Genomic DNA, 26,688 nt, shown 5'->3' with positions numbered 1-26,688 from the left:
GACGCTCACAATTCAAGAATTTCTTTCTCACCTATTACCGTTCTGAAATGAGTTGGACTTGTTTGAGGGTAGGAAATTTGTCCTTCGCTCAGATTTCTTCAGATTTCAAACCCTGGAAATGAACCACTTTTTTCTCTCGTCATAACTTTTTGTTGGATTTCCACAGAGACCTGAAAATTTCCATGACTGTTCACCAAAGCCTGCTGTCTCTTACGGTGAAAGAATGATATCTATACTCCAAATAGATTTCGAGTTACAAAGCGTTGTTTGAGGGCAAGTCAAGGCAGTTTTTGCTTCGCTCTACTCAGTTATGGTGCATTAGAAGTCAAATATCTTTAATAATTCATATTTTAATGATATATTGTTAACACTGGAAGATTCCCCCATCTCTTCTGAACAAAACGGTGTAAGAATGACCGTTCTAGTCCCTACGGTTAGGAAATTATGGTCATTTGTTTGAGGGGAGTCGTCACTATGAGAAATAGACTGCAATAATCCTGTGCCTCTCCTTGCTGCGTGTGTAAAAAGATGCACCTGTTTTGGCGGGAAAGCGTAAACAGCCACTCTGATTGGTGGATTTAAATTCGGCAGCTCTCTCCCTGTGTGTGTGTGTGTGTGTGTGTGTGTGTTTGTGTTTAGTGGGAGAGAGAGGACCCTGCCCTTATTTGGCAGCATGTCATTGTAGGATTTAAATTGAATATAGTTAGACTGGTTGACTGGATTAGAGCCTGTGTTTGTGTGTCCCTCTGTGCATTTGTGTTTCAATATGCCTCCATATTTGTAATTTTGTAAGTTATTACTATTCTGCTAAATCATACTATTTCTGCTTTTCATAAGATTTGTGCCTAATATAGTATTTCTGCTAAATTATAGTATTTATTCTTTTTATAGGATTTGTGCCTAATATAGTATTTCAGCTAAATTATAGTATTTCTGCTTTTTATACTATTTGTGCCTAATATAGTATTTCTGCTTTTTATAAGATTTGTGCCTAATATAGTATTTCTGCTTTTTATAGGATTTGTGCTTTATATAGTGTTTCTGCTAAATTATAGTATTTCTGCTTTTTATAGTATTTGTGCTAAAACGTAGTATTTCTACTAAATGTAGTATTTATGCTTAATCATAGTATTTCTATATATATATCTGCCAGGTCCCCAGGCAGCCAATCCTCTGTGAGGACTGAGAAATTCAAATTTTCAAATCAGGGCCTGCACGGCTTCCCAGCCAATCATATATGTGTCCTGAGGCATTGAAATTTGCATATTGGGGCCTTCATGGCTTCTAAGCCAGCCAATCATATCTGAGGGCTGAGGAATTCAAATCCACAAATCAGGGCCTGCACGGCTTCCCAGCCAGCCAATCATATATGTGGTCTCAGGCATTCATATTTGCATATTGGGGAATTCGTGGCTTCTAAGTCAACAAGTCATCCATGTCATATATCTCTAAAAATTCACATTTTAATGATAAATTGTTAACACTGGAAGATTCCCCCATCTCTTCTGAACAAAACGGTGTAAGAATGACCGCTCTAGCCCCTACGGTTAGGAAATTATGGTCATTTGTTTGAGGGGAGTCCTCACTATGAGAAATAGACTGCAATAATCCTGTGCCTCTCCTTGCTGCGTGTGTAAAAAGATGCACCTGTTTTGGCGGGAAAGCGTAAACAGCCACTCTGATTGGTGGATTTAAATTCGGCAGCTCTCTCCCTCTGTGTCTGTCTGTGTGTGTGTGTGTGTGTGTGTGTGTGTGTGTGTGTGTGTGTGTGTGTTTAGTGGGAGAGAGAGGACCCTGCCCTTATTTGGCAGCATGTCATTGTAGGATTTAAATTGAATATAGTTAGACTGGTTGACTGGATTAGAGCCTGTGTTTGTGTGTCCCTCTGTGCATTTGTGTTTCAATATGCCTCCATATTTGTAATTTTGTAAGTTATTACTATTCTGCTAAATCATACTATTTCTGCTTTTCATAGGATTTGTGCCTAATATAGTATTTCTGCTTTTTATAGGATTTGTGCCTAATATAGTATTTCTGCTTTTTATAGGATTTGTGCCTAATATAGTATTTCTGCTTTTTATAGGATTTGTGCTTAATATAGTATTTCTGCTAAATTATAGTATTTCTGCTTTTTATAGGATTTGTGCTAAAACATAGTATTTCTACTAAATGTAGTATTTATGCTTAATCATAGTATTTCTATATATTTCTGCCAGGTCCCCAGGCAGCCAATCCTCTGTGAGGACTGAGACATTCAAATTTTCAAATCAGGGCCTGCACGGTTTCCCAGCCAATCATATATGTGGTCTGAGGAATACAAATTTGCATATTGGGGCCTTCATGGCTTCTAAGCCAGCCAATCATATCTGAGGGCTGAGGAATTCAAATCCACAAATCAGGGCCTGCACAGCTTCCCAGCCAGCCAATCATGTATGTGGGCTCCAGGCATTCAAATTTGCATATTGGGGAATTCATGGCTTCTAAGTCAACAAGTCATCCATGTCATATATCTCTAAAAATTCATATTTTAATGATAAATTGTCAACACTTGAAGATTCCCCCATCTCTTCTGAACAAAACGGTGTAAGAATGACCGTTCTAGCCCCTACGGTTAGGAAATTATGGTCATTTGTTTGAGGGGAGTCGTCACTATGAGAAATAGACTGCAAAAATCCTGTGTCTCTCTCTGTGCTGCGTGTGTAAACAGAGGCACCTGTTTTGGCGGGAAAAAGTGCACAGGCTCTCTGATTGGTGGATTCAAATTCAGCAGCTCCCAGGCTGACCTAGAAACTTACTTCTCTCTCCCTGTGTGTGTGTGTGTGTGTGTGTGTGACAGAAAGAGGGAGAGAGAGAGAAAGGCTTTCAATGGGATGACCTCATTCTAAGCTTCAAATTCAATATATTTAGACTGGTTGACTGAATTGGATCTTGTGTGTGTGTCTCTCTGTGCATGTGTGTTTCCTTATGTGTACATATTTCTGATTGTGTGGCTGTTATATATTTTTCTTGCAGATTTTTTTCATTTAACAAGTATATTTGAGGGACCCTCAGCATGTTCAGCATTTTTTCAGCTGTCCATTTTGCTTTTCCGATTTTTCTGTTTAACTTATTACTATTGTGCTAAATCATACTATTTCTGCTTTTAATAGGATTTGTGCTTAATATAGTATTTCTGCTTTTTATAGGATTTGTGCTTAATATACTCATTCTGCTTTTTATAGGATTTGTGCTTACTATAGTATTTCTGCTAAATGTAGTATTTATGCTTAATCATACTATTTCTATATATTTCTGCCAGGCAGCCAATCCTCTGTGAGGACTCAGACACATATCACATATCAGGGCCTGCACGGCCTCCCAGCCAGCCAATCATATCTGAGGTTTTCCGTTTCCTCTCTCGTCATATCTCAGCGACGGATGTACATAGAGCAATGAAAATCGCAGTCAAAGTACACCAAAGTCCGCTGATTCACCCAGTACAAGAATTATGCTTCTAGTCCACCTAGTTTTTGAGTTACACAACGTTTTGTAACTCCAAAAAACGGCGTTTTTCGCCTCTCACCGCGATCTAATTCTGACTGCTCATCACCCTGTTTTTCAAAGCGGCTGCTCTCTTTCCCAGTGGTGCAGTTGGCAATGACACGGGTCTGCAAGCCAAAGATCGTGGGTTCGATTCCACCTTGGTCAACATGTTTTTTTCCTACAAATTAATACACTGTCACAGACCAGTAATTCATATTCATCATTTATTACAATTCTGCAAACTTTTATGATTTTACCAGCTTTTCTAATATGGACCTCCCATTCTTGTTAACACTACATGGCACAAATACTCTTCCCTTTAGGCTATTTCTCCCATTTTAAAGTATTACTCCTCCATAATTGTAATTCTGTTAAATCAAAGTACTTTTACTCAATCTTAGTACTTCTGCTCAATCATAGTATTTCTGCTAAATCATAGTATTTCTGCTACTTTTTGGTACTTGTGCGAAATACAGTATTTCTGCTATATTATATTTTTCTTTCTAAATATAGCATTTCTGCTATATAATTGTATTTCTGCTATGTTATAATATTTGTGCTAAACCAGAGTATTTGTGCTGAAACAGTATTTCTGCCAAATGATAGTATTTCTGTCAAATTATAGTATTTGTGCTAAAACATAGTATTAATTTAAAATTACAATATTCATAGTTCATCACAGTGTCTCCTGTAAATCACAGTATTTCTGCTATGTTGTATTATTTTTCTAAATCATAGTGTTTCTGTAATGTTTAAGTATTTTTGGCTAAATATATTCTTTCTGTTATCTTATACTATTTCTCCTAAATTCTTGTATTTTTGAGAAGTTATCATGTTTCTGGTAAGTTACAATATTTCTGCTAAGTTCTGCTATGCTATTGTATTTCTGCCAAGTATTATGTTTCCTCTAAGATATTGCAGTTCTGCTAAATTATTACATTTTAGCAATGTTCCTTTGCTTCTGCAAAGTTTTTACAATTTCTGCAACTTTTCAGCTTTTTCAGCTACTTTTTGCATACAGCTTCAGCTTTAAGCATCCACACTGCATTTTCGCAGGAAATGCAAATTTTTCTAGTTCTTTATACTTTATTATTCCAGTTGCTTCCGTACACTTTTTGGCACTTAACTACTTCCACAATTTTCAGCCGATTTTCACCGTTCAAATTTTAAACTATTCTGCTATTTCTGCTAATGATCGCTATGATTTTTGCTATTTTTTGCTATTATACTTTTTAAAATATTCCACTTTTTTCCTTTAATTTGTCCCATTGAAATGAATGGGAAACTTCTGCAATTCTGCTAAATTTTGCTTGTTTTTGAAACTTAACTACTTCCTCATACTTTCACCTAGAACAACCATTCAAACTTTAAAATGTTCACAAATTATTGGGCTATTCAGGTATGATTCAGCTTTTTCAAATCTTTTACCATTTTACTTTTATGCCTCTTAAAGTTTTCAGTTGCACAATTGTGATTTTTCACAAAATACATGCGTTGTTATGGTTGCTATGCTCTTGGCTTCCAGTGTGTCACTGAAGCTTTTGCAATTTTCACTTCATGTCCGAACAACTTCTTGCTACTTGCTCAATTTTCACTCAACTTCCACAAATTATACATCAAAACGTAGGTATTTTTGCTGGCTTTCAGAAAATGTCACTATCATTGTTGTGGGATTTATAGAATTTTGGCAAATCTCCTCAGACCAACACAAGGTCAGAAAACTCTCCATACAAAGTCAATGGAGAGTTTGTTCAAAATCATCGCTGGATTTCTGTAATGAGAGGCATATTCGAATCGTCATATCTCCTTAACGAAGCAAAGTTAAGACATGAGGCTTGTCCTGGTATATCTTCAGACACTCCTGACGCTCACAATTCAAGAATTGTTTTCTCACCTATTACCATTTGGCCATGAATTATGTTTGTTTGAGGGTAGGAAATTTGTCCCTCGCTCAGATTTCTTCAGATTTCAAACTCTGGAAATGAACCACTTTTTTCTCTCGTCATAACTTTTTGTTGGATTTCCACAGAGACCTGAAAATTTCCATGATTGTTCACCAAAGCCTGCTGTCTCTTACGGTGAAAGAATGATATCGATACTCCAAATAGATTTCGAGTTACAAAGCGTTGTTTGAGGGCAAGTCAAGGCAGTTTTTGCTTCGCTCTACTCAGTTATGGTGAATTACAAGTCAAATATCTTTAATAATTCATATTTTAATGATAAATTGTTAACACTTGAAGATTCCCCCATCTCTTCTGAACAAAACGGTGTAAGAATGACCGCTCTAGCCCCTACGGTTAGGAAATTATGGTCATTTGTTTGAGGGGAGTCCTCACTATGAGAAATAGGCTGCAATAATCCTGTGCCTCTCTGTGCTGCGTGTGTAAAAAGATGCACCTGTTTTGGCGGGAAAATGTAAACGGCCACTCTGATTGGTGGATTTAAATTCGGCAGCTCTCTCCCTCTGTGTGTGTGTGTGTGTGTGTGTGTGTGTGTGTGTGTGTGTGTTTAGTGGGAGAGAGAGGACCCTGCCCTTATTTGGCAGCATGTCATTGTAGGATTTAAATTGAATATAGTTAGACTGGTTGACTGGATTAGAGCCTGTGTTTGTGTGTCCCTCTGTGCATTTGTGTTTCAATATGCCTCCATATTTGTAATTTTGTAAGTTATTACTATTCTGCTAAATCATAGTATTTCTGGTACTTTTCGGTACTTGTGCTAAATACAGTATTTCTGCTAAATCATACTATTTCTGCTTTTCATAAGATTTGTGCCTAATATAGTATTTATGCTAAATTATAGTATTTATTCTTTTTATAGGATTTGTGCCTAACATAGTATTTCTGCTAAATTATAGTATTTCTGCTTTTTATACTATTTGTGCCTAATATAGTATTTCTGCTTTTTATAGGATTTGTGCCTAATATAGTATTTCTGCTTTTTATAGGATTTGTACCTAATATAGTATTTCTGCTTTTTATAGTATTTGTGTTAAAACATAGTATTTCTACTAAATGTAGTATTTATGCTTAATCATAGTATTTTTATATATTTCTGCCAGGTCCCCAGGCAGCCAATCCTCTGTGAGGACTGAGACATTCAAATTTTCAAATCAGGGCCTTCACGGTTTCCCAGCCAATCATATATGTGTCCTGAGGCATTCAAATTTGCATATTGGGGCCTTCATGGCTTCTAAGCCAGCCAATCATATCTGAGGGCTGAGGAATTCAAATCCACAAATCAGGGCCTGCACAGCTTCCCAGCCAGCCAATCATGTATGTGGGCTCCAGGTATTCAAATTTGCATATTGGGGAATTCGTGGCTTCTAAGTCAACAAGTCATCCATGTCATATATCTCTAAAAATTCATATTTTAATGATAAATTGTCAACACTTGAAGATTCCCCCATCTCTTCTGAACAAAACGGTGTAAGAATGACCCTTCTAGCCCCTACGGTTAGGAAATTATGGTCATTTGTTTGAGGGGAGTCCTCACTATGAGAAATAGGCTGCAAAAATCCTGTGCCTCTCTCTGTGCTGCGTGTGTAAACAGATGCACCTGTTTTGGCGGGAAAGAGTGCACAGGCTCTCTGATTGGTGGATTCAAATTCAGCTGCTCCCAGGCTGACCTAGAAACTTACTTCTCTCTCCCTGTGTGTGTGTGTGTGTGTGTGTGTGTGTGTGTGTGTGTGTGTGTGTGACAGAGAGAGAGAGAAAGAGAGAGAGAGAGAAAGCCTTTTAATGGGATGATCTCATTCTAAGATTCAAATTCAATATATTTAGACTGGGTGACTGAATTGGATCTTGTGTGTGTGTCTCTCTGTGCATGTGTGTTTCCTTATGTGTACATATTTGTGATTGTGTGGCTGTTATAGATTTTTTTGCTGATTTTTTTTCATTTAACAAGTATATTTGAGGGACCCTCAGCATTTTCAGCATTTTTTCAGCTGTCCATTTTGCTTTTCCAATTTTTCTGTTTAACTTATTACTATTGTGCTAAATCATACTATTTCTGCTTTTAATAGGATTTGTGCTTAATATAGTATTTCTGCTTTTTATAGGATTTGTGCTTAATATAGTATTTCTGCTAAATGTAGTATTTATGCTTAATCATACTATTTCTATATATTTCTGCCAGGCAGCCAATCCTCTGTTAGGACTCAGACACATATCACATATCAGGGCCTGCACGGCCTTCCAGCCAGCCAATCATATCTGAGGTTTTCCGTTTCCTCTCTCGTCATATCTCAGCGACGGATGTACATAGAGCAATGAAAATCGCAGTCAAAGTACACCAAAGTCCGCTGATTCACCCAGTACAAGAATTATGCTTCTAGTCCACCTAGTTTTTGAGTTACACAACGTTTTGTAACTCCAAAAAACGGCGTTTGTCGCCTCTCACCGCGATCTAATTCTGACTACTCATCACCCTGTTTTTCCAAAGCGGCTGCTCTCTTTCCCAGTGGCGCAGTTGGTAATGACACGGGTCTGCAAGCCAAAGATCGTGGGTTCGATTCCACCTTGGTCAACATGTTTTTTTCCCTACAAATTAATACACTGTCACAGACCAGTAATTCATATTCATCATTTATTACAATTCTGCAAACTTTTATGATTTTACCAGCTTTTCTAATATGGACCTCACATTCTTGTTAACACTCCATGGCACAAATACTCTTCCCTTTAGGCTATTTCTCCCATTTTAAAGTATTACTCCTCCATAATTGTAATTCTGTTAAATCAAAGTACTTTTACTACATCTTAGTACTTCTGCTCAATCATAGTATTTCTGCTAAATCATAGTATTACTGCTACTTTTTGGTACATGTGCTAAATACAGTATTTCTGCTAAATCATACTATTTCTACTATATTATATTTTTCTTTCTAAATATAGCATTTCTGCTATATAATTATATTTCTGCTATGTTATAATATTTGTGCTAAACCAGAGTATTTGTGCTGAAACATAGTATTTCTGCCAAATGATAGTATTTCTGTCAAATTATAGTATTTGTGCTAAAACATAGTATTAATTTAAAATTACAATATTCATAGTTCATCACAGTGTCTCCTGTATATCACAGTATTTCTGCTATGTTGTATTATTTTTCTAAATCATAGTGTTTCTGTAATGTTTAAGTATTTTTGGCTAAATATATTCTTTCTGTTATCTTATACTATTTCTCCTAAATTCTTGTATTTTTGAGAAGTTATGTTTCTGGTAAGTTACAATATTTCTGCTAAGTTCTGCTATGCTATTGTATTTCTGCCAAGTATTATGTTTCCTCTAAGATATTGCAGTTCTGCTAAATTATTACATTTTAGCAATGTTCCTTTGCTTCTGCAAAGTTTTTACAATTTCTGCAACTTTTCAGCTTTTTCAGCTACTTTTTGCATACAGCTTCAGCTTTAAGCATCCACACTGCATTTTCGCAGGAAATGCAAATTTTTCTAGTTCTTTATTATTATTATTTTTTTTATTATTATTATTCTAGTTGCCACTTTTTCTGCTTTCTTTGGCACTTAACTACTTCCACAATTTTTATGCTATTTTCACCGTTCAAATTTTATACTATTCTGCTATTTCTGCTAAACATCGCTATGATTTTTGCTATTTTTTGCTATTATACTTTTTAAAATATTCCACTTTTTTCCTTTAATTTGTCCCATTGAAATGAATGGAAAACTTCCAAAATTCTGCTAAATTTTGCTTGTTTTTGAAACTTAACTACTTCCTCATACTTTCGCCTAGAACAACCATTCAAATTTTAAAATGTTCACAAATTATTGGGCTATTCAGGTATGATTCAGCTTTTTCAAATCTTTTACTGTTTTACTTTTATGCCTCTTAAAGTTTTGAGTTGCAAAATTTTGATTTTTCACAAAATACATGCGTTGTAATGGTTGCTATGCTCTTGGCTTCCAGTGTGCCACTGAAGCTTTTGCAATTTTCACTTCACGTCCGAACAACTTCTTGCTACTTGCTCAATTTTCACTCAACTTCCACAAATTATACATCAAAACGTAGGTATTTTTGCTGGCTTTCAGAAAATGTCACCATCATTGTTGTGGGGTTTATAGAATTTTGGCAAATCTCCTCAGACCAACACAAGGTCTCAAAACTCTCCATATAAAGTCAATGGAGAGCTTGTTCAAAATCATCGCTGGATTTCTGTAATGAGAGGCATATTCGAATCGTCATATCTCCTTAACGAAGCGACTTTAAGACATGAGGCTTGTCCCGGTATATCTTCAGACACTCCTGACGCTCACAATTCAAGAATTTCTTTCTCACCTATTACCGTTCTGAAATGAATAGGACTTGTTTGAGGGTAGGAAATTTGTCCCTCGCTCAGATTTCTTCAGATTTCAAACTGTGGAAATGAACCACTTTTTTCTCTCGTCATAACTTTTTGTTGGATTTCCACAGAGACCTGAAAATTTCCATGATTGTTCACCAAAGCCTGCTGTCTCTTACGGTTAAAGAATGATATCGATACTCAAAATAGATTTAGAGTTAGAAAGCGTTGTTTGAGGGCAAGTCAAGGCAGTTTTTGCTTCGCCCTACTCAGTTATGGTGCATTACAAGTCAAATATCTTTAATAATTCATATTTTAATGATAAATTGTTAACACTGGAAGATTCCCCCATCTCTTCTGAACAAAACGGTGTAAGAATGACCGCTCTAGACCCTACGGTTAGGAAATTATGGTCATTTGTTTGAGGGGAGTCCTCACTATGAGAAATAGGCTGGAATAATCCTGTGCCTCTCTGTGCTGCGTGTGTAAAAAGAGGCACATGTTTTGGCGGGAAAACGTAAACAGCCACTCTGATTGGTGGATTTAAATTCGGCAGCTCTCTCCCTCTGTGTGTGTGTGTGTGTGTGTGTGTGTGTGTGTGTGTGTGTGTGTGTGTGTGTGTGTGTGTGTGTTTAGTGGGAGAGGGAGAACCCTACCCTTATTTGGCAGCATGTCATTGTAGGATTTAAATTGAATATAGTTAGACTGGTTGACTGGATTAGAGCCTGTGTTTGTGTGTCCCTCTGTGCATTTCTGTTTCAATATGCCTCCATATTTGTAATTTTGTAAGTTATTGCTATTCTGCTAAATCATAGTATTTCTGGTACTTTTCGGTACTTGTGGTAAATACAGTATTTCTGCTAAATTATAGTATTTCTGCTTTATTATACTATTTGTGCTAAAAGATAGTATTGCTACTAAATGTAGTATTTCTGCTTTTTATACTATTTGTGCTAAATTATAATATTTCTGCTTTTTATACTATTTGTTCTAAATTATAATATTTCTGCTTTTTATAGTATTTGTGCTAAAACATAGTATTTCTACTAAATGTAGTATTTATGCTTAATCATACTATTTCTATATATTTCTGCCAGGTACCCAGGCAGCCAATCTTCTGTGAGGACTGAGACATTCAAATTTTCAAATCAGGGCCTGCACGGCTTCCCAGCCAATCATATATGTGTCCTGAGGCATTCAAATTTGCATATTGGGGCCTTCATGGCTTCTAAGCCAGCCAATCATATCTGAGGGCTGAGGAATTCAAATCCACAAATCAGGGCCTGCACAGCTTCCCAGCCAGCCAATCATATATGTGGCCTCAGGCATTCAAATTTGCATATTGGGGAATTCGTGGCTTCTAAGTCAACAAGTCATCCATGTCGTATATCTCTAAAAATTCACATTTTAATGATAAATTGTTAACACTGGAAGATTCCCCCATCTCTTCTGAACAAAACGGTTTAAGAATGACCGCTCTAGCCCCTACGGTTAGGAAATTATGGTCATTTGTTTGTGGGGAGTCCTCACTATGAGAAATAGGCTGGAATAATCCTGTGCCTCTCTGTGCTGCGTGTGTAAAAAGATGCACCTGTTTTGGCGGGAAAACGTAAACAGCCACTCTGATTGGTGGATTTAAATTCGGCAGCTCTCTCCCTCTGTGTGTGTGTGTGTGTGTGTGTGTGTGTGTGTGTGTGTGTTTAGTGGGAGAGAGAGGACCCTGCCCTTATTTGGCAGCATGTCATTATAGGATTTAAATTGAATATAGTTAGACTGGTTGACTGGATTAGAGCCTGTGTTTGTGTTTCCCTCTGTGCATTTCTGTTTCAATATGCCTCCATATTTGTAATTTTGTAAGTTATTACTATTCTGCTAAATCATAGTATTTCTGGTACTTTTCGGTACTTGTGCTAAATACAGTATTTCTGCTAAATCATACTATTTCTGCTTTTCATAAGATTTGTGCATAATATAGTATTTCTGCTAAATTATAGTATTTATTCTTTTTATAAGATTTGTGCCTAACATAGTATTTCTGCTAAATTATAGTATTTCTGCTTTTTATACTATTTGTGCCTAATATAGTATTTCTGCTTTTTATAGGATTTGTGCCTAATATAGTATTTCTGCTTTTTATAGGATTTGTACCTAATATAGTATTTCTGCTTTTTATACTATTTGTGCCTAATATAGTATTTCTGCTAAATTATAGTATTTCTGCTTTTTATAGTATTTGTGCGAAAACATAGTATTTCTACTAAATGTAGTATTTATGCTTAATCATAGTATTTCTATATATATATATATCTGCCAGGTCCCCAGGCAGCCAATCCTCTGTGAGGACTGAGAAATTCAAATTTTCAAATCAGGGCCTGCACGGCTTCCCAGCCAATCATATAAGTGTCCTGAGGCATTCAAATTTGCATATTGGGGCCTTCATGGCTTCTAAGCCAGCCAATCATATCTGAGGGCTGAGGAATTCAAATCCACAAATCAGGGCCTGCACGGCTTCCCAGGCAGCCAATCATATATGTGGCCTCAGCCATTCAAATTTGCATATTGGGGAATTCGTGGCTTCTAAGTCAATAAGTCATCCATGTCATATATCTCTAAAAATTCATATTTGAATGATAAATTGTCAACACTTGAAGATTCCCCAATCACTTCTGAACAAAACGGTGTAAGAATGACCGCTCTAGCCCCTACAGTTAGGAAATTATGGTCATTTGTTTGAGGGGAGTCCTCACTATGAGAAATAGACTGCAATAATCCTGTGCCTCTCTGTGCTGCGTGTGTAAAAAGATGCACCTGTTTTGGCGGGAAAACGTAAACAGCCACTCTGATTGGTGGATTTAAATTCGGCAGCTCTCTCCCTCTGTGTCTGTCTGTGTGTGTGTGTGTGTGTGTGTGTGTGTGTGTGTGTTTAGTGGGAGAGAGAGGACCCTGCCCTTATTTGACAGCATGTCATTGTAGGATTTAAATTGAACATAGTTAGACTGGTTGACTGGATTAGAGCCTGTGTTTGTGTGTCCCTCTGTGCATTTGTGTTTCAATAAGTTATTACTATTCTGCTAAATCATAGTATTTCTGGTACTTTTCGGTACTTGTGCTAAATACAGTATTTCTGCTAAATCATACTATTTCTGCTTTTCATAGGATTTATGCCTAATATAGTATTTCTGCTAAATTATAGTATTTCTGCTTTTTATAGGATTTGTGCTTAACATAGTATTTCTGCTAAATTATAGTATTTCTGCTTTTTATAGGATATGTGCTTAATATAGTATTTCTGCTAAATTATAGTTTTTCTTCTTTTTATAATATTTGTGCTAAAACATAGTATTTCTACTAAATGTAGTATTTATGCTTAATAATAGTATTTCTATATATTTCTGCCAGGTCCCCAGGCAGCCAATCCTCTGTGAGGACTGAGACATTCAAATTTTCAAATCAGGGCCTGCACAGTTTCCCAGCCAATCAAATAAGTGTCCTGAGGCATTCAAATTTGCATATTGGGGCCTTCGTGGCTTCTAAGCCAGCCAATCATATCTGAGGGCTGAGGAATTCAAATCCACAAATCAGGGCCTGCACGGCTTCCCAGCCAGCCAATCACATATGTGGTCTCAGGCATTCAAATTTGCATATTGGGGAATTCGTGGCTTCTAAGTCAACAAGTCATCCATGTCATATATCTCTAAAAATTCATATTTTAATATTAAATTGTCAACACTTGAAGATTCCCCCATCTCTTCTGAACAAAACGGTGTAAGAATGACCGTTCTAGCCCCTACGGTTAGGAAATTACGGTCATTTGTTTGAGGGGAGTCGTCACTATGAGAAATAGACTGCAAAAATCCTGTGCCTCTCTGTGCTGCTGCGTGTGTAAACAGATGCACCTGTTTTGGTGGGGAAAAGTGCACAGCCTCTCTGATTGGTGGATTCAAATTCAGCAGCTCCCAGGCTGACCTAGAAACTTACTTCTCTCTCCCTGTGTGTGTGTGTGTGTGTGTGTGTGTGTGTGTGTGTGTGTGACAGAGAGAGAGAGAGAGAGAGAGAAAGCCTTTTAATGGGATGATCTCATTCTAAGATTCAAATTCAATATATTTAGACTGGTTGACTGAATTGGATCTTGTGTGTGTGTCTCTCTGTGCATGTGTGTTTCCTCATGTGTACATATTTGTAATTGTGTGGCTGTCATAAATTTTTTTGCAGATTTTTTCATTTAACAAGTATATTTGAGGGAACCTCAGCATGTTCAGCATTTTTTCAGCTGTCCATTTTGCTTTTCCAATTTTTCTGTTTAACTTATTACTATTGTGCTAAATCACACTATTTCTGCTATTTTATAAGATTTGTGCTTAATATACTATTTCTGCTTTTATAGGATTTGTGCTTAATATAGTATTTCTGCTAAATTTAGTATTTCTGATTAATTATAGTCTTTCTACTAAATCATAGTACAGTATTTCTGCTTTTTATGGGATTTGTGCTAAAACAAAGTATTTCTACTAAATGTAGTATTTATGCTTAATCATACCATTTCTGCTTTTTATAGGATTTGTGCTTAATATAGTATTTCTGCTAAATTATAGTATTTCTGCCAAATTATAATATTTGTGCTAAAACATAGTCTTAATTTAAAATTACAATATTCATAGTTCATCACAGTGTCTCTGGTAAATCACAATATTTCTGCTCTGTTGTACTATTTTTCTAAATCATAGTGTTTCTGTAATGTTTAAGTATTTTTGGCTAAATATATTCTTTCTGTTATCTTATACTATTTCTCCTAAATTCTTGTATTTTTGAGAAGTTATCATGTTTCTGGTAAGTTACAATATTTCTGCTAAATTCTGCTATGCTATTGTATTTCTGCCAAGTATTATGTTTCCTCTAAGATATTGCAGTTCTGCTAAGTTATTCCATTTTAGCAAACTTCTTTTGCTTCTGCAAAGTTTTTACAATTTCTGCAACTTTTCAGCTTTTTCAGCTAGTTTGTGCATACAGCTTCAGCTTTAAGCATCCACACTGCATTTTCGCAGGAAATGCAAATTTTTCTAGTTATTATTCCGGGTGTTTACGTACACTTTTTGCCGTGGATCTACTTCCACAATTTTTGTGCTATTTTCACCGTTCAAACTCTAAACTGTTCTGCTCTTTCTGCTAATGCCGGCTATGACTTTTGGTGTTTATTACTATTATACTTTTTAAAATATTACACTTTTTTCCTTTAATTTGTCCCATTGAAATGAATGGGAAACTTCCACAATTCTGCTAAAACTTTCTTGTCTTTGAAACTTAACTACTGCCTCATACTTTCACCTAGAAACTCCATTCAAACTTTAAAATGTTCTCAAATGATTTGGCTATTCCTGTATGATTCAGCTTTTTCAGATCTTCTACCGTTTTAATCTTATCCCTCTTTGAGTTTTCAGTTGCAAAATTGTGATTTTTCAGAAAATACATGCGTTGCTATGGTTGCTATGCAATTAACTCAGAGGGGACAGTGAAACTGTTTGAATTTTCTCTTCATGTCCAAACAACTTCTTGCTACTCGCTCAATTTCCACTCAAGCCCCACAAATTATACATCAAAACGTAGGTATTTTTGCTGGCTTTCAGAAAATGTCACTATCATTGTTGTGGGACTCATAGATATTTTGCAAATCTCCTCAGAGTAACACAAAGTCAGAAAACTCTCCATATAAACTCAATGGAGAGTTTGTTCAAAATCACCGCTGGATTTCTCTAATGAGAGGCATTTTCAAATTGTCATATCTCCTTAACGAAGCGAAGTTAAGACATGAGGCTTGTCCCCGTATATGTTCAGACACTCCTGACGCTCACAATTCAAGAATTTCTTTCTCACCTATTACCATTCTGAAATGAGTTGGACTTGTTTGAGGGTAGGAAATTTGTCCCTCGCTCAGATTTCATCAGATTTCAATCTCTGGAAATGAACCACTTTTTTCTCTCGTCATATCTTTTTGATGGATTTCCACAGAGCCCTGAAAATTTCCATGACTGTTCACCAAAGCCTGCTGTTTCTTACGGTGAAAGAATGATTTTGATGCTCCATATAGATTTAGAGTTACCAAAGGTTGTTTGAGCGCAAGTCAAGGCAGTATTTGCTTCGCCTCTACTCAGTTACAGTGTATTACAAGTCATATATCTTTAATAATTTATGTTTTATCTCTGAATTATGAAGACCTGAAGATTCCCCCATCTCTTCTGAATAAAACGATGCCTGAATGACCGTTCTAGCCTCTACGGTTAGGAAATTATGGCCATTTGTTCGAGGGGAATCCTGAATGTCAGAAATACACTGAAGAAAACTCACACCTCTCTCTGTGCCTGCGTGTGTAAGGGCTGACTACAGCAGGTGCAGCTAATTTAACTGACCTACATATACCAAGCCCAGACTCTCAACAGCTCCTGTTCCCTTTACTGTCTGTGTATGTGTGTCTGTGTATCAATATTTCTCCTATGTTTAGGTATTACTCCTCAATCATAGTATTTCTGCTAAAGCAAAGTACTTCTACTACATCTTAGTACTTCTGCTAAATCATAGTATTTCTGCCAATTCATAGTATTTTTGCAAAATCATGGTATTTGTGCAAAATCATGGTTTTGGGGCCAAACATTTCTGTTATTTTATAATATATGTGCTGAATATATTATATGTGCCAAATCATAGTATTTATCCCAAATTATAGTATTTATGCCAAATTACAGTATTTCTGCTAAACCAGAGTATTCCTGCCAAATCATAGTATTTGTACTGAAACATGGTACTTCTGCCCAATCATAGTATTTGTACTAAATCATAGTACTTGTGCCAAATCATAGTATTTATACCCAATCATAGTATTTCTGCTAAATCATAGCATTTGTGCCAAATCATGGTATTTGTGCAAAAACATAGTATGTCTGCAAAACCATAGTATATCTGTTATGTTATAGTATTACTACTAAGGCATAGTATTTCTGCCAAATCATAGTGTGTGTGCCAAATCGCAGTATTTATACCAAATCACAGTATTTGTGGTAAAACATAGTATTTCTGCCATATTGTGGTATTTGTGCAAGAACATTGAACTGTTATGTTATAGTATTACTACTAAGTCATAGTATTTCTGCATTGTTATAGTATTTGTACTAAAACGTAGTATCTCTGCCAAGTCATAGAATTACTGCAATTTCATAGTTTTTTTTAGGAAATCTGTTATGTTATAGTATTACTACTAAGTCATAGTATTTCTGCCAAATCATAGTATTTGTGCCAAAGTATCGTATTTGTATGGAGTCATAGTATTTCTTCTAAATCATAGTATTTCAATCAAATCTCAGTAGTTGTTGTTAAAACGCAGTATTATTGCCAAATCATAGTATTTGTACCCAATCATAGTATTTCTGCTAAATCATAGCATTTGTGCCAAATCATGGTATTTGTGCAAAAACATAGTATGTCTGCAAAACCATAGTATATCTGTTATGTTATAGTATTACTACTAAGTCATAGTATTTCTGCCAAATCATAGTATTTGTACTAAATCATAGTACTTGTGCCAAATCATAGTATTTGTTGAACATCATAGTATTGGAACCAAAACATAGTATTTGTCCCAAAGCATCGTATTTGTATTGAGTAATAGTATTTCTTCTAAATCATAGTATTTCAATTAAATCTCAGTAGTTGTGTTAAAATGCAGTATTATTGCCAAATCATAGTATTTGTGCCCAAATAATAATTCTGTTATGTTATAGTATTACTACTAAGTCGTAGAATATCTGTTATGTTATAGTGTATCTGCGGAATATAGTATGTGTGCCAAATCATAGTATTTATACCAAATCACAGTATTTGTGCTAAAACATAGTATTTCTGCCATATTGTGGTATTTGTGCAAGAACATTGAACTGTTATGTTATAGTATTACTACTAAGTCATAGTATTTCTGCGTTGTTATAGTATTTGTGCTAAAACGTAGTATCTCTGCCAAGTCATAGAATTACTGCAATTTAATAGTTTTTTTTAGGAAATCTGTTATGTTATAGTATTACTACTCAGTCATAGTATTTCTGCCAAATCATAGTATTTGTGTGAATTTGTATACTGTAATATCACTGTATTATGTAGTGGCTAAGTAGGGGCTGTTTACTAAGTGCATCAGTGTAAATAGGTCATCTCTTGTGTTGGAGTGCCCTCTTGTGGCGCCTTTTGGGTAGTGCCTTAGTAAACGGGAACCCTGTAAAAAGTGGCATCAGACTGATTTGTAGTGGAGGAATTTGTTACCAGTTTTCTTAATCTTTAATCTGTATGCATGTTGTAATGCATACCCTGTTCTTAATCATAGAAACCACACCATATCACCTCTCCACATCCTCCTACTGTATGCCATACCTCCCTGTACCATCCATCTGACCGCAATAAACTCCACCTCGTGGTAATCTAATCCCTGGATGTCAGCCTCTCCTTCTGACCGAGGATAGTTATAGTATTTGAGCCAAATCATAGTATTTGTGCTAAAACATAGTATTTCTTCCAAATCATAGTATTTGTGCCAAAGTATAGTATTTCTTCCAAATCATAGTATAACTGCATAATAAAGGTTCTTGAGCCACATCAGTGTTTGTGCCAAATCTTAGTATTTCTTCTAAATCCTAGTAATTCTGCTCAATGATAGAATTTCTGCTATGCTTTAGTACTTTTTTCCTAGATTGTAGTACTTCTGCTAAGTCAAAGTATTTTATGTAAATCATAGTATTTCTACCAAGTCCCAATGTTTCTGCTAAATCATAAATAATGTTTTAGTACAAATTGTATGATTTGGCAGAACTTTCTGTGTTCCAGCACAAATGCTATGATTTGGCAGGAAAAAAATATTATTTAGCATAAATACTATGTTTAAACTTTAAAAAATTCTGCTATTTCTGCTGATGTGTGTTATGACTTTTGACCATTGAAATGAATGGAACACATTATCAATGTGGTCACTGATTTTGCATGATGGGCTGAGCTGTGTTTTACCTCAGTGAGATAAGCATCCGTTCTCAGACTGGGAGGCCTGGGTTCAAATCCAGCTTATGGCAACATTTCTTTCACTTAACAGTTAAACTTTTTTTAAACTCTTTTCAACACAAATTTCATCTTTTTCACCCCTTTTCAGCAACATTTTCAGTTTTTTTAACCCCTTTTCAGCACAAATCCAAACTTTTTCAGCTCTTTTTCAGCAAAAACCTCTTTTCAGCAGAATTCTGCTCAGTCACCTCTTTTCAGCAGAAATTCTGCTGATTGAACTCTTTTCAGCAGAATTTTCACCCCCTTTTTTTTGCCCAAATTCTGCTAGCACAATTGTCAATCTCTCCACCTTTTCTTTGTGAGAAAGTGTTTGGCTCAGTGAGCTAAATAGCTGCCCTTTGACCAGGAGGGCCAGGTTCGAATCCTGCTCAGGGCATCCTTTTTTTTTTTTCAATTTTTTCAGCAGATATCTTCAGCCGTTAAGGCATCCACACTGCATTTTCGCAGGAAATGCAAATTTTTCTAGTTGTTATTGTTTTTTTTCGATGTTGGCAGCCTGACATAAACACTAATTGTACCTGCTATGTTGATTCTATCTTGAAATGCTTTACATCGTTCGAATCACGAGAATCTCAGCTTTCCAAATATATATAACATGTTTAGCTTCTTTTTTGATAAGTTTTTGTACGTAACCAATTAGTCCCCTAAACCATCCAATGTACCGTGGGCGGTACGTCCGACTGCTAATTAAAAGACTGTGGCTCAGTACTTTTGTCCATTTAAAAGACACAGATCCCGAAGAAATTCATTAGATTTGTTGTATCAAAAGGCCAGAGGATAAAACGGTGACTCACCGAACATTGATCCTGCGAGTAGAAAGAACAGACGGCCTGAAGGAGGTGACCTCCTTTGAAAGAGGTTTTTTGGTGGCTGAAAGCACAGTGTGCCTGCGGTTTTTGCCACCTGGTGTCTTGTTCACTGGGGCAGGGCTGAACATGGAAGCACGAGTTGGATTTGCCCTCTGTGGGATTATATACATGTGTCATTAGTGTGCTTCAGAAGTAATCAATATATACATCAAATGTGGGTGACCAGTAGATGGTGGTGCTTACCACTTGATCTTTGCCATCAACTTGCAGCAGTTTAGTTTTGTCTGACAGACTCTACAGGTAAAAAAATAAAAATAAGACAAAGTTCAAGTAAAAGTTACCTTTAATTTTTCCTGAATAAAACTAAGCCAAGATAATTTGGCACCTTTAATTCCTTCACTGAATTTCTGTACGTCTCCATCTGTTTCGTCTTCCGCTGAACATAGGAATCAATGGACTCCATCTTGTTGAAATGAGCCTCGTGAAGTTTTTTGAAATCTGGATAAACAAATAAAATGTATAACATATTCAAAGATTTATTTATGCATTTTTTTTTGGGGGGGGGGGGTTAGTTTTTTCTTTTTAATCGATTAAGGTTTTATTTACTCAAGCAAAATAGTTGTGCATCTATAGAAAACAGGAAAATGTACACATTTCTCTGAAATAAAGTAGGACAGGCTCTGCTGTACATAGCAGAGACTCCAAAAAAGCTTTTGCTGAATCAAGCACAAAAAGAACCATATCATTGAAAGAGGAACAAACAAAACTTACTGGGGGTAACAGGCTTCAACAAAGGCTTACTCTTCTGCTGGAGACGAGGAATTCTACCAGCTTTTGCCCCTTTTGGTGCCTTTTCTGGACACAGACCTTTAAAGGTAAAATTTGTGCAAAAGTACATGATCGTAAAGTCCAAGGAAGAAAACATAAGTGTGTATCAGCTTTTATCAACTATTGCTAACCTGTTTCAGCAGTCACTGGTGCTTCATCCTTAATGGCAGGCTGTAGCTGCTGCTCCTCACGGTCAGCAGTCTGGATCTTTTTAGGAGGCTCATTTTTTTCTTTATCGTTTGTAGAGGACACCTTTCTCTTCTTACCACCCCTGGCATTGCAAGGTGCAGTAAGTGCATCAGCTTCAGTGTCATCCTTAAAAAGAAAAATAAGCATAAAGGTTTTAAACCTCCAGAATGCAAAGAACTTAAACAGCTGCAAAGCAACCCTATGCACAGGGATATAGAGTGCTTCAGATGTATTTATGTTGAATGCAGTGTAATGTATAATACCTTTGCAGCAACTGGAGGCATCTTGGCATCGCTTTTAGTCGGTGTCGCAGTATCAGAGATTTTTCTCTTGTTACCCTTTCCTTTACCTCGACGTGTGTTCACAAACCCAGTAGTGCTGGAAACTTCTTCCTTGCAAGCTGAATCCAGGACAACCTCAGATTTCTCCTGAGCTTCATCATTAATATCTTGCCCCTGGAACAGTCATAAACGCATTAGCGCTGTGCACATGAGATGCTGACAACAAAGCCAATACATTACAAAACAGCAGTAAGTTACCTGCTCCTTCGCCTCTTTGTTCTTTTCTTCTTGATAATGCTGCTTTATGGCCTTCAGAAGTTTGTCGGCCTAATGTTGCCGAAAAAAAAAACGGGAAAAAATGCATTTGAGTGTAGTCTGCCCAACACACGTTGACGTTAGAGAACAGCCAGCTACCGTTAGCGAATACAAGGTAAGTCTACCATAACCCCGCTAGAAGCAAATTTTTAAAAGTACCGCTTCATTACCTTCATGTTCGCCTTGAGTCCCAGCTCCTTAGCGAGACTTCGCAATTCTGCATATTTCATAGAGTCCAAATCCATGCCGGTATGACAGTTTATTTCGCTTTTTTTAAGAAAAAAAATCCGCGCACACGTCGGTGTTTCTCCTCACCACAAACGGCGTCGGTTAAAACTACCCTCCGATTCAAAACACAGAAGCGCGACACATTTGATTGGCTCTTCACTCTAACCGGATATGCCTCTCAGCCAATCAGAACAACCGTGCATTTTCGGGATTTTGTTTTTATCCCCCATGCTTATTTTTTCTTTCTAAAATCTTATTTTTTATTAGACATTTTATACATTTAAAATATTAAAATTTAATCAGTCACAATTTTTTTGTTAAACTTGTAGAAAAGTGTTATTTGGTATCTTGCACATTTCTTTGTAAGGGCGTGGTTACGCTGAGGGCGTGCTTTCCTCTGTTGTTCAAATTCGCGAGGAGGCCAAGTTGCTGGCTAGGCACCGTGAAGCATGGAATTTAACGACAGCTTTTTAATTAAACACACCGATGACTTAAAGCTGCCGGTCACAGGAACAGTGCACAGACAGCAGATGACTTTCCACTGTCAGCAGTGCAACGCCGTCCTGGCGGACTCCACAGGCGTCTGTGGAGAGATGAAAAGCATGGACTCGCTTATGTGCTTAAGTAAGTACACTTCATTTCTAAAAGCTTGTTCGCTGAGGCATTGGGCTTGTGTTAAATGCAGTATCAGTTTACAGTGCTAACTAAACTCATAGTAGATGGATTTTGACTTGTTTTTATGGCGACTGTTTACATCATATGACCTAATATGTTCGAGTAAGATAATCAATGAGATGATAAATACATTATTCAATAGCAATATGGTAGTATGCCTGGTGATAGATGCCTTTCCTGTAGCTGCAAAGCTGAATCAGTCTTTTAGAGAGACTGCCTATTCAGCACAGTGGTGGATTATCAATGATGGATAAGTTTCATCACAATATCCTCAAAGTTTCCAATTTACAGCCAGTTACAGAGTCAGCCTTTATTCAGTCTTCTCCCCCAGCAGAGTTCAGCCTATTGTTGATGCGGACACCCAGGTACCTGTACTCCTCCACCACCTCAAAAGGAACCTTCTGAACTAGATCACATTCCCTCTGGTCTTATTCATATTCAGAAGCAGATGAATCCTCCCAGGCCATGACACAAAATCATCCACTAGTGCTCTCTACTCTCCATCCTGCCTCTAAAATCAAACCGTTGCATACTCATTAGAGTATTTCTGTAGGTGCCACAACCCAGAGCTAAACTCCTCAGTGTCTTAGGTGTGCAAGGTGAACAACAATGGAGATTGCAGAGTCCCCTGCAGAGCTCCTGAACTGAACATCACCAAACACACGGAGTACTTCCCCAGTCTCACGTGCTGTGACCTGTCTGTCAGTGGATGTGTTTCCTGACATTTCCTGTAGATTCTCTCTCAGTAGCAGCAGATGAAATTGTGTTAAATGCACTTGCGAAATCAAAGAAGGTAATCCTCACTGTGCAGCCATTACTGTCTAGATGGCAGTAAGCTCCCTGCAGGATGTAGGTGATTGCTTCCACATTTGTTCTGTGTGCAAACTGCTGAGGGTCAAGAGATGATTTCGCCTGTGGTCTCAGCTGGGCCAAGATTAGTGTCTACAGTACCTTTGTCACATGCCGTGAGGGCAGCTGTTTGATAATCGTTAAGCTTTGGCGATGTTGACTTCTTTGGTACTACTTGGGCCAGCGCACTTGCTCTAGTGTAGTTTCTTCTGCTGTCTGTTTGGGAGTGGAGGGGATGGAATAGTATCTCGGGGTCTTGTTCGCGAGTGATGGGAGAAGGGAGCCGGAGATCGACAGACGGATTGGGGCTCCAGCTGCAGTAATGCGGACGCTGCACGGATGCTGCACCGGTCCGTCGTGGTGAAGAGGGAGCTGAGTATAAAAGCGAAGCTCTCAATTTACCGGTCGATCTACGTCCCTACCCTCACCTATGGCCACGAGCTGTGGGTAGTGACCGAAAGAACGAGATCGCGGATACAAGCGGCAGAAATGAGCTTCCTCCGAAGGGTGGCTGGCCTCTCCCTTAGAGATAGGGTGAGAAGTTCGGCCATCCGGGAGGGGCTCAGAGTAGAGCAGCTGCTGCTCCACATCGAAAGGAGCCAGCTGAGGTGGTTCGGGCATCTGACAAGGATGCCCCCTGGGCGCCTCCTGGGTGAGGTGTTCCAGACATGTCCCACCGGGAGGAGGCCCCGGGGCAGACCCAGGACACGCTGGAGAGATTATATCTCTCGGCTGGCCTGGGAACGCCTTGGTATTCCCCCGGACAAGCTGGAGGAGGTGGCTGGGGAGAGGGAGGTCTGGGCCTCTTTGCTTAGGCTGCTGCCCCCGCGACCCGGCCCCGGACAAAGCGGATGAAGATGGATGGATGGATGGGGATGGAATAGCCTGCCTGTAGTCCTGTCCTCAACACCATTGAACACTTGTGGGATCAACTGGGACGTGCTGTTCGTGCCAGAGTGACAAAAACAACCACATTTGCTCCCTAATGCTCTTTTAATGTCTGTTTTTTCAGGGGTACTATACTTAAACTCCACTGATGATTTTCAAAAGTTTTATGCCAATATGATATTTCTACCTAATGTCTTTCTACCTAATTTTCTTTAGGAGTAACCAACGATGTAGTCATTAGTGACAAGATGGAGTCAGAACATAAAGGGGAAATGACTAATTGGTGAGTAGGGTTAAGCTGCAGCGTTTATTGACCTTGTAGAGGAAATTTGTTTTGTACCACAAAGCATTGTCATGAGCACAGCTTAGACTTTAGTAGTATAGACAGGTTGATAATGAATGTCTTGATCACTCCCAGCATCTACAGCTCTTTAAAATGCCGTGGCTGCCGCTGTGCTCTGGGGAAAGTCATTCACTCAGCACCCTCACGTTTGGCTCTGATTCGGTCCATCTTTCTCCTCTACAAAGCAAACATCAACTGGTAAGCCCTCCGGTTTCTACTAACCACACGACCATATTGACTACTTGTGTACATGTTTGTCTGGGGAGGGTAGAATAAACATGTGGCTTATGAGCTTTCTTTGTTCACTTCATATTGTGAGCTCAGGTCAGAGATGAAACAAACCCTGTATATGTTGTACACTTGATGAGTAGGTTTAACTATTCACTTTATAAATAAGTGTGTGTGGTAATTATATTTTTCATTCTTTAATGGAAACCATTATTTTTTGCATCCCTCGATCTTCAAGAACTTGCTTAATTCTCTCTGCAGTTACATCCTCAACAGCAGCTCCTTGGTGAAGGCATCCACACTCACATTTGATCAGAAGCCGCTCAGACAAAGCATGAATGAGGTGGGACACTGAAATAATAATATCATGTTGGAGCAAGAGAACCAATTTTACTTTTTTCATTGGGTTTTATTGTGGTTCATCAGTGCACACACTCACTTCACAATAGAAGAGATTAGTGCATAAAGCAATCCAGTTAGGAATGAAATAAATTATAATTGCCTCTGCTGAGCAAATAAATGTGTTACTTGCTTTCCGTTGCAGGTGAGACAACAGTTTGAAGCACAGCTGGAACAGATGTCACGCATTAAGAACAGACTGGTAGACAGAAGTGTTACCAGTAATATGGTCAACTAGTGTACACAGGACACCCAGCTCAACCTGGGATTAGGGAAAATATGTTCTTCAGTCTGCTGCGTACTGTAGATGGTTTTTGGTGATGGTGGCATTTATGCGCCTCCATATGCTTGTAAAGAAAATTATATCACTAATAATGGATTAGAGCTGAAATGTGTTTGTTCCATCGGAAAATAAAGGGAAGATCAGTGAACACTAATATGTCAGATTGTATGTAAACAATGGATGCAGCTCCAGCATTCAAGAGTGTGAATACTTAAACCGGACACAGACCTGCATTCTTTAGAAGAACCAGCAGAGGGCGCCTCCTCATTAAAAAATCAATTCTTAAGGTAAAGATGGAAAAACCCTCCCGCTTCTTTGATCTGCCGCTTTCCTGTTGAGTTTATGGCCTCCGTCACTATTTTTATGTCTTACTGAATACAGCATGATTGTTTTATTTTGTAAATTATGGCCCCGCTTAGGCTATAAGGATACAAAACAAAATGGTATGCTTTATGATAGGCTAGTTGCTACTGTGTGACCATGAAGTGTCCTTGGTTAATCTGTCAGATTCACCCCTCCCTTCTGATGTGTTGCTTGCTGACCAGAATGCTTCAGAACTGGACCTCACTGTGCCAACATCCATCTTTTATATACAGTCTATGTTGACAGCTACTAAGTGAAATTACTTTTTATTATTCATTTTCTTAATTGTTGTAGGTTAAATCAGGGCATTGTTGTGAAATATAAACGTCATTCCACCTGTATTGTTACTTTGGTTCAAAACATTGTTGCTGGTACCCTCACAAGGTATTTGTCTAAAATGGCAGAATGCAGATATTAACAATTGTTACAGATGATAGCAACAGTTGTTGACACAGCTTCTCAGATCCCTTCTCTGCTGCTGATAATGACTTCTTGCCAACGTTTGAGATATATGGTCAATGTTCAGTCACGCTCAGTTCAGTTCAATTAAAATGTCAAAGTAATCTTGATTTACTGTAGTTTGTTTGTAATGGACAGCATACACTCAGTGGCCACTTTATTAAGTACATCTTGCCAGTACTGTTTTTGCCTTCTGATCTACTCTAATTCTTCATGGCACAGATTCAACAAGATGTTTGAAACATTTCTCAGGGATATTGGTCCATTTAGAGATGATAGCATCACACAGTTACTGCACATCCATGTTGTGGATGACCTGTTTCACCACATTCTAAAGGGATTATTGGATTGGATTGAGATCTGGTGACTGTGCAGGCCACCACTACCAGTCTGAACCTTTAATTATGAAAGTGAGATCGATCCATACTTGCATATTGTTTATGCCAAATTCTGACCCTACCATCCTCTTGTTCTCGTAACTTTCTGTTGTTCAGTTTTTGTAGCCTGAGTTTCCCATTCTTAGCTTTGCCTTAATTTTCTTATGCTTGCATAATGACAATAAGACAATCCCCTCTTACTGAGAGGAGTGGCACCTGCTGCGATCATCTCTATCTGCTTCAAGGCTGGACATATTATGTTTTAAGACAT

The 26,688-nt window shown here is 37.7% G+C and overlaps 2 protein-coding genes across 2 annotated transcripts in view; one reads left to right on the top strand and one right to left on the bottom strand.

Annotated features, from left to right (window-relative positions):
* nusap1 (nucleolar and spindle associated protein 1) overlaps positions 1-21,673 on the bottom strand; it is a 30,797-nt gene extending 9,124 nt beyond the window's left edge. The window contains exons 1-8 of the mRNA XM_080871398.1: positions 21,496-21,673; positions 21,269-21,337; positions 20,993-21,184; positions 20,672-20,855; positions 20,484-20,579; positions 20,098-20,210; positions 19,956-20,006; positions 19,698-19,864 (exon numbers count right to left, since the gene is read on the bottom strand). Coding sequence (XP_080727524.1) covers positions 19,698-19,864; positions 19,956-20,006; positions 20,098-20,210; positions 20,484-20,579; positions 20,672-20,855; positions 20,993-21,184; positions 21,269-21,337; positions 21,496-21,570 — 947 coding nt within the window. The 5' untranslated portion in view covers positions 21,571-21,673. The remainder of the gene's footprint in view (positions 1-19,697; positions 19,865-19,955; positions 20,007-20,097; positions 20,211-20,483; positions 20,580-20,671; positions 20,856-20,992; positions 21,185-21,268; positions 21,338-21,495) is intronic.
* A 124-nt stretch (positions 21,674-21,797) lies between these two features.
* Positions 21,798-26,144, top strand: oip5 (opa interacting protein 5). Its single transcript, XM_080871401.1, has 5 exons — positions 21,798-22,177; positions 24,182-24,248; positions 24,384-24,506; positions 24,798-24,879; positions 25,081-26,144. Exons 1-5 carry the CDS (start codon positions 22,003-22,005, stop codon positions 25,171-25,173), a joined length of 540 nt encoding a protein of 179 aa, XP_080727527.1. The 5' UTR covers positions 21,798-22,002; the 3' UTR covers positions 25,174-26,144.
* Positions 26,145-26,688: the final 544 nt, after the last annotated feature.

This window comes from Rhamphochromis sp. 'chilingali' (genome assembly GCF_963969265.1).
Source record: "Rhamphochromis sp. 'chilingali' genome assembly, chromosome: 21".
NCBI classification, from domain to species: Eukaryota; Metazoa; Chordata; class Actinopteri; order Cichliformes; family Cichlidae; genus Rhamphochromis; species Rhamphochromis sp. 'chilingali'.
This window is presented reverse-complemented; position numbering and strand designations above follow the sequence as displayed.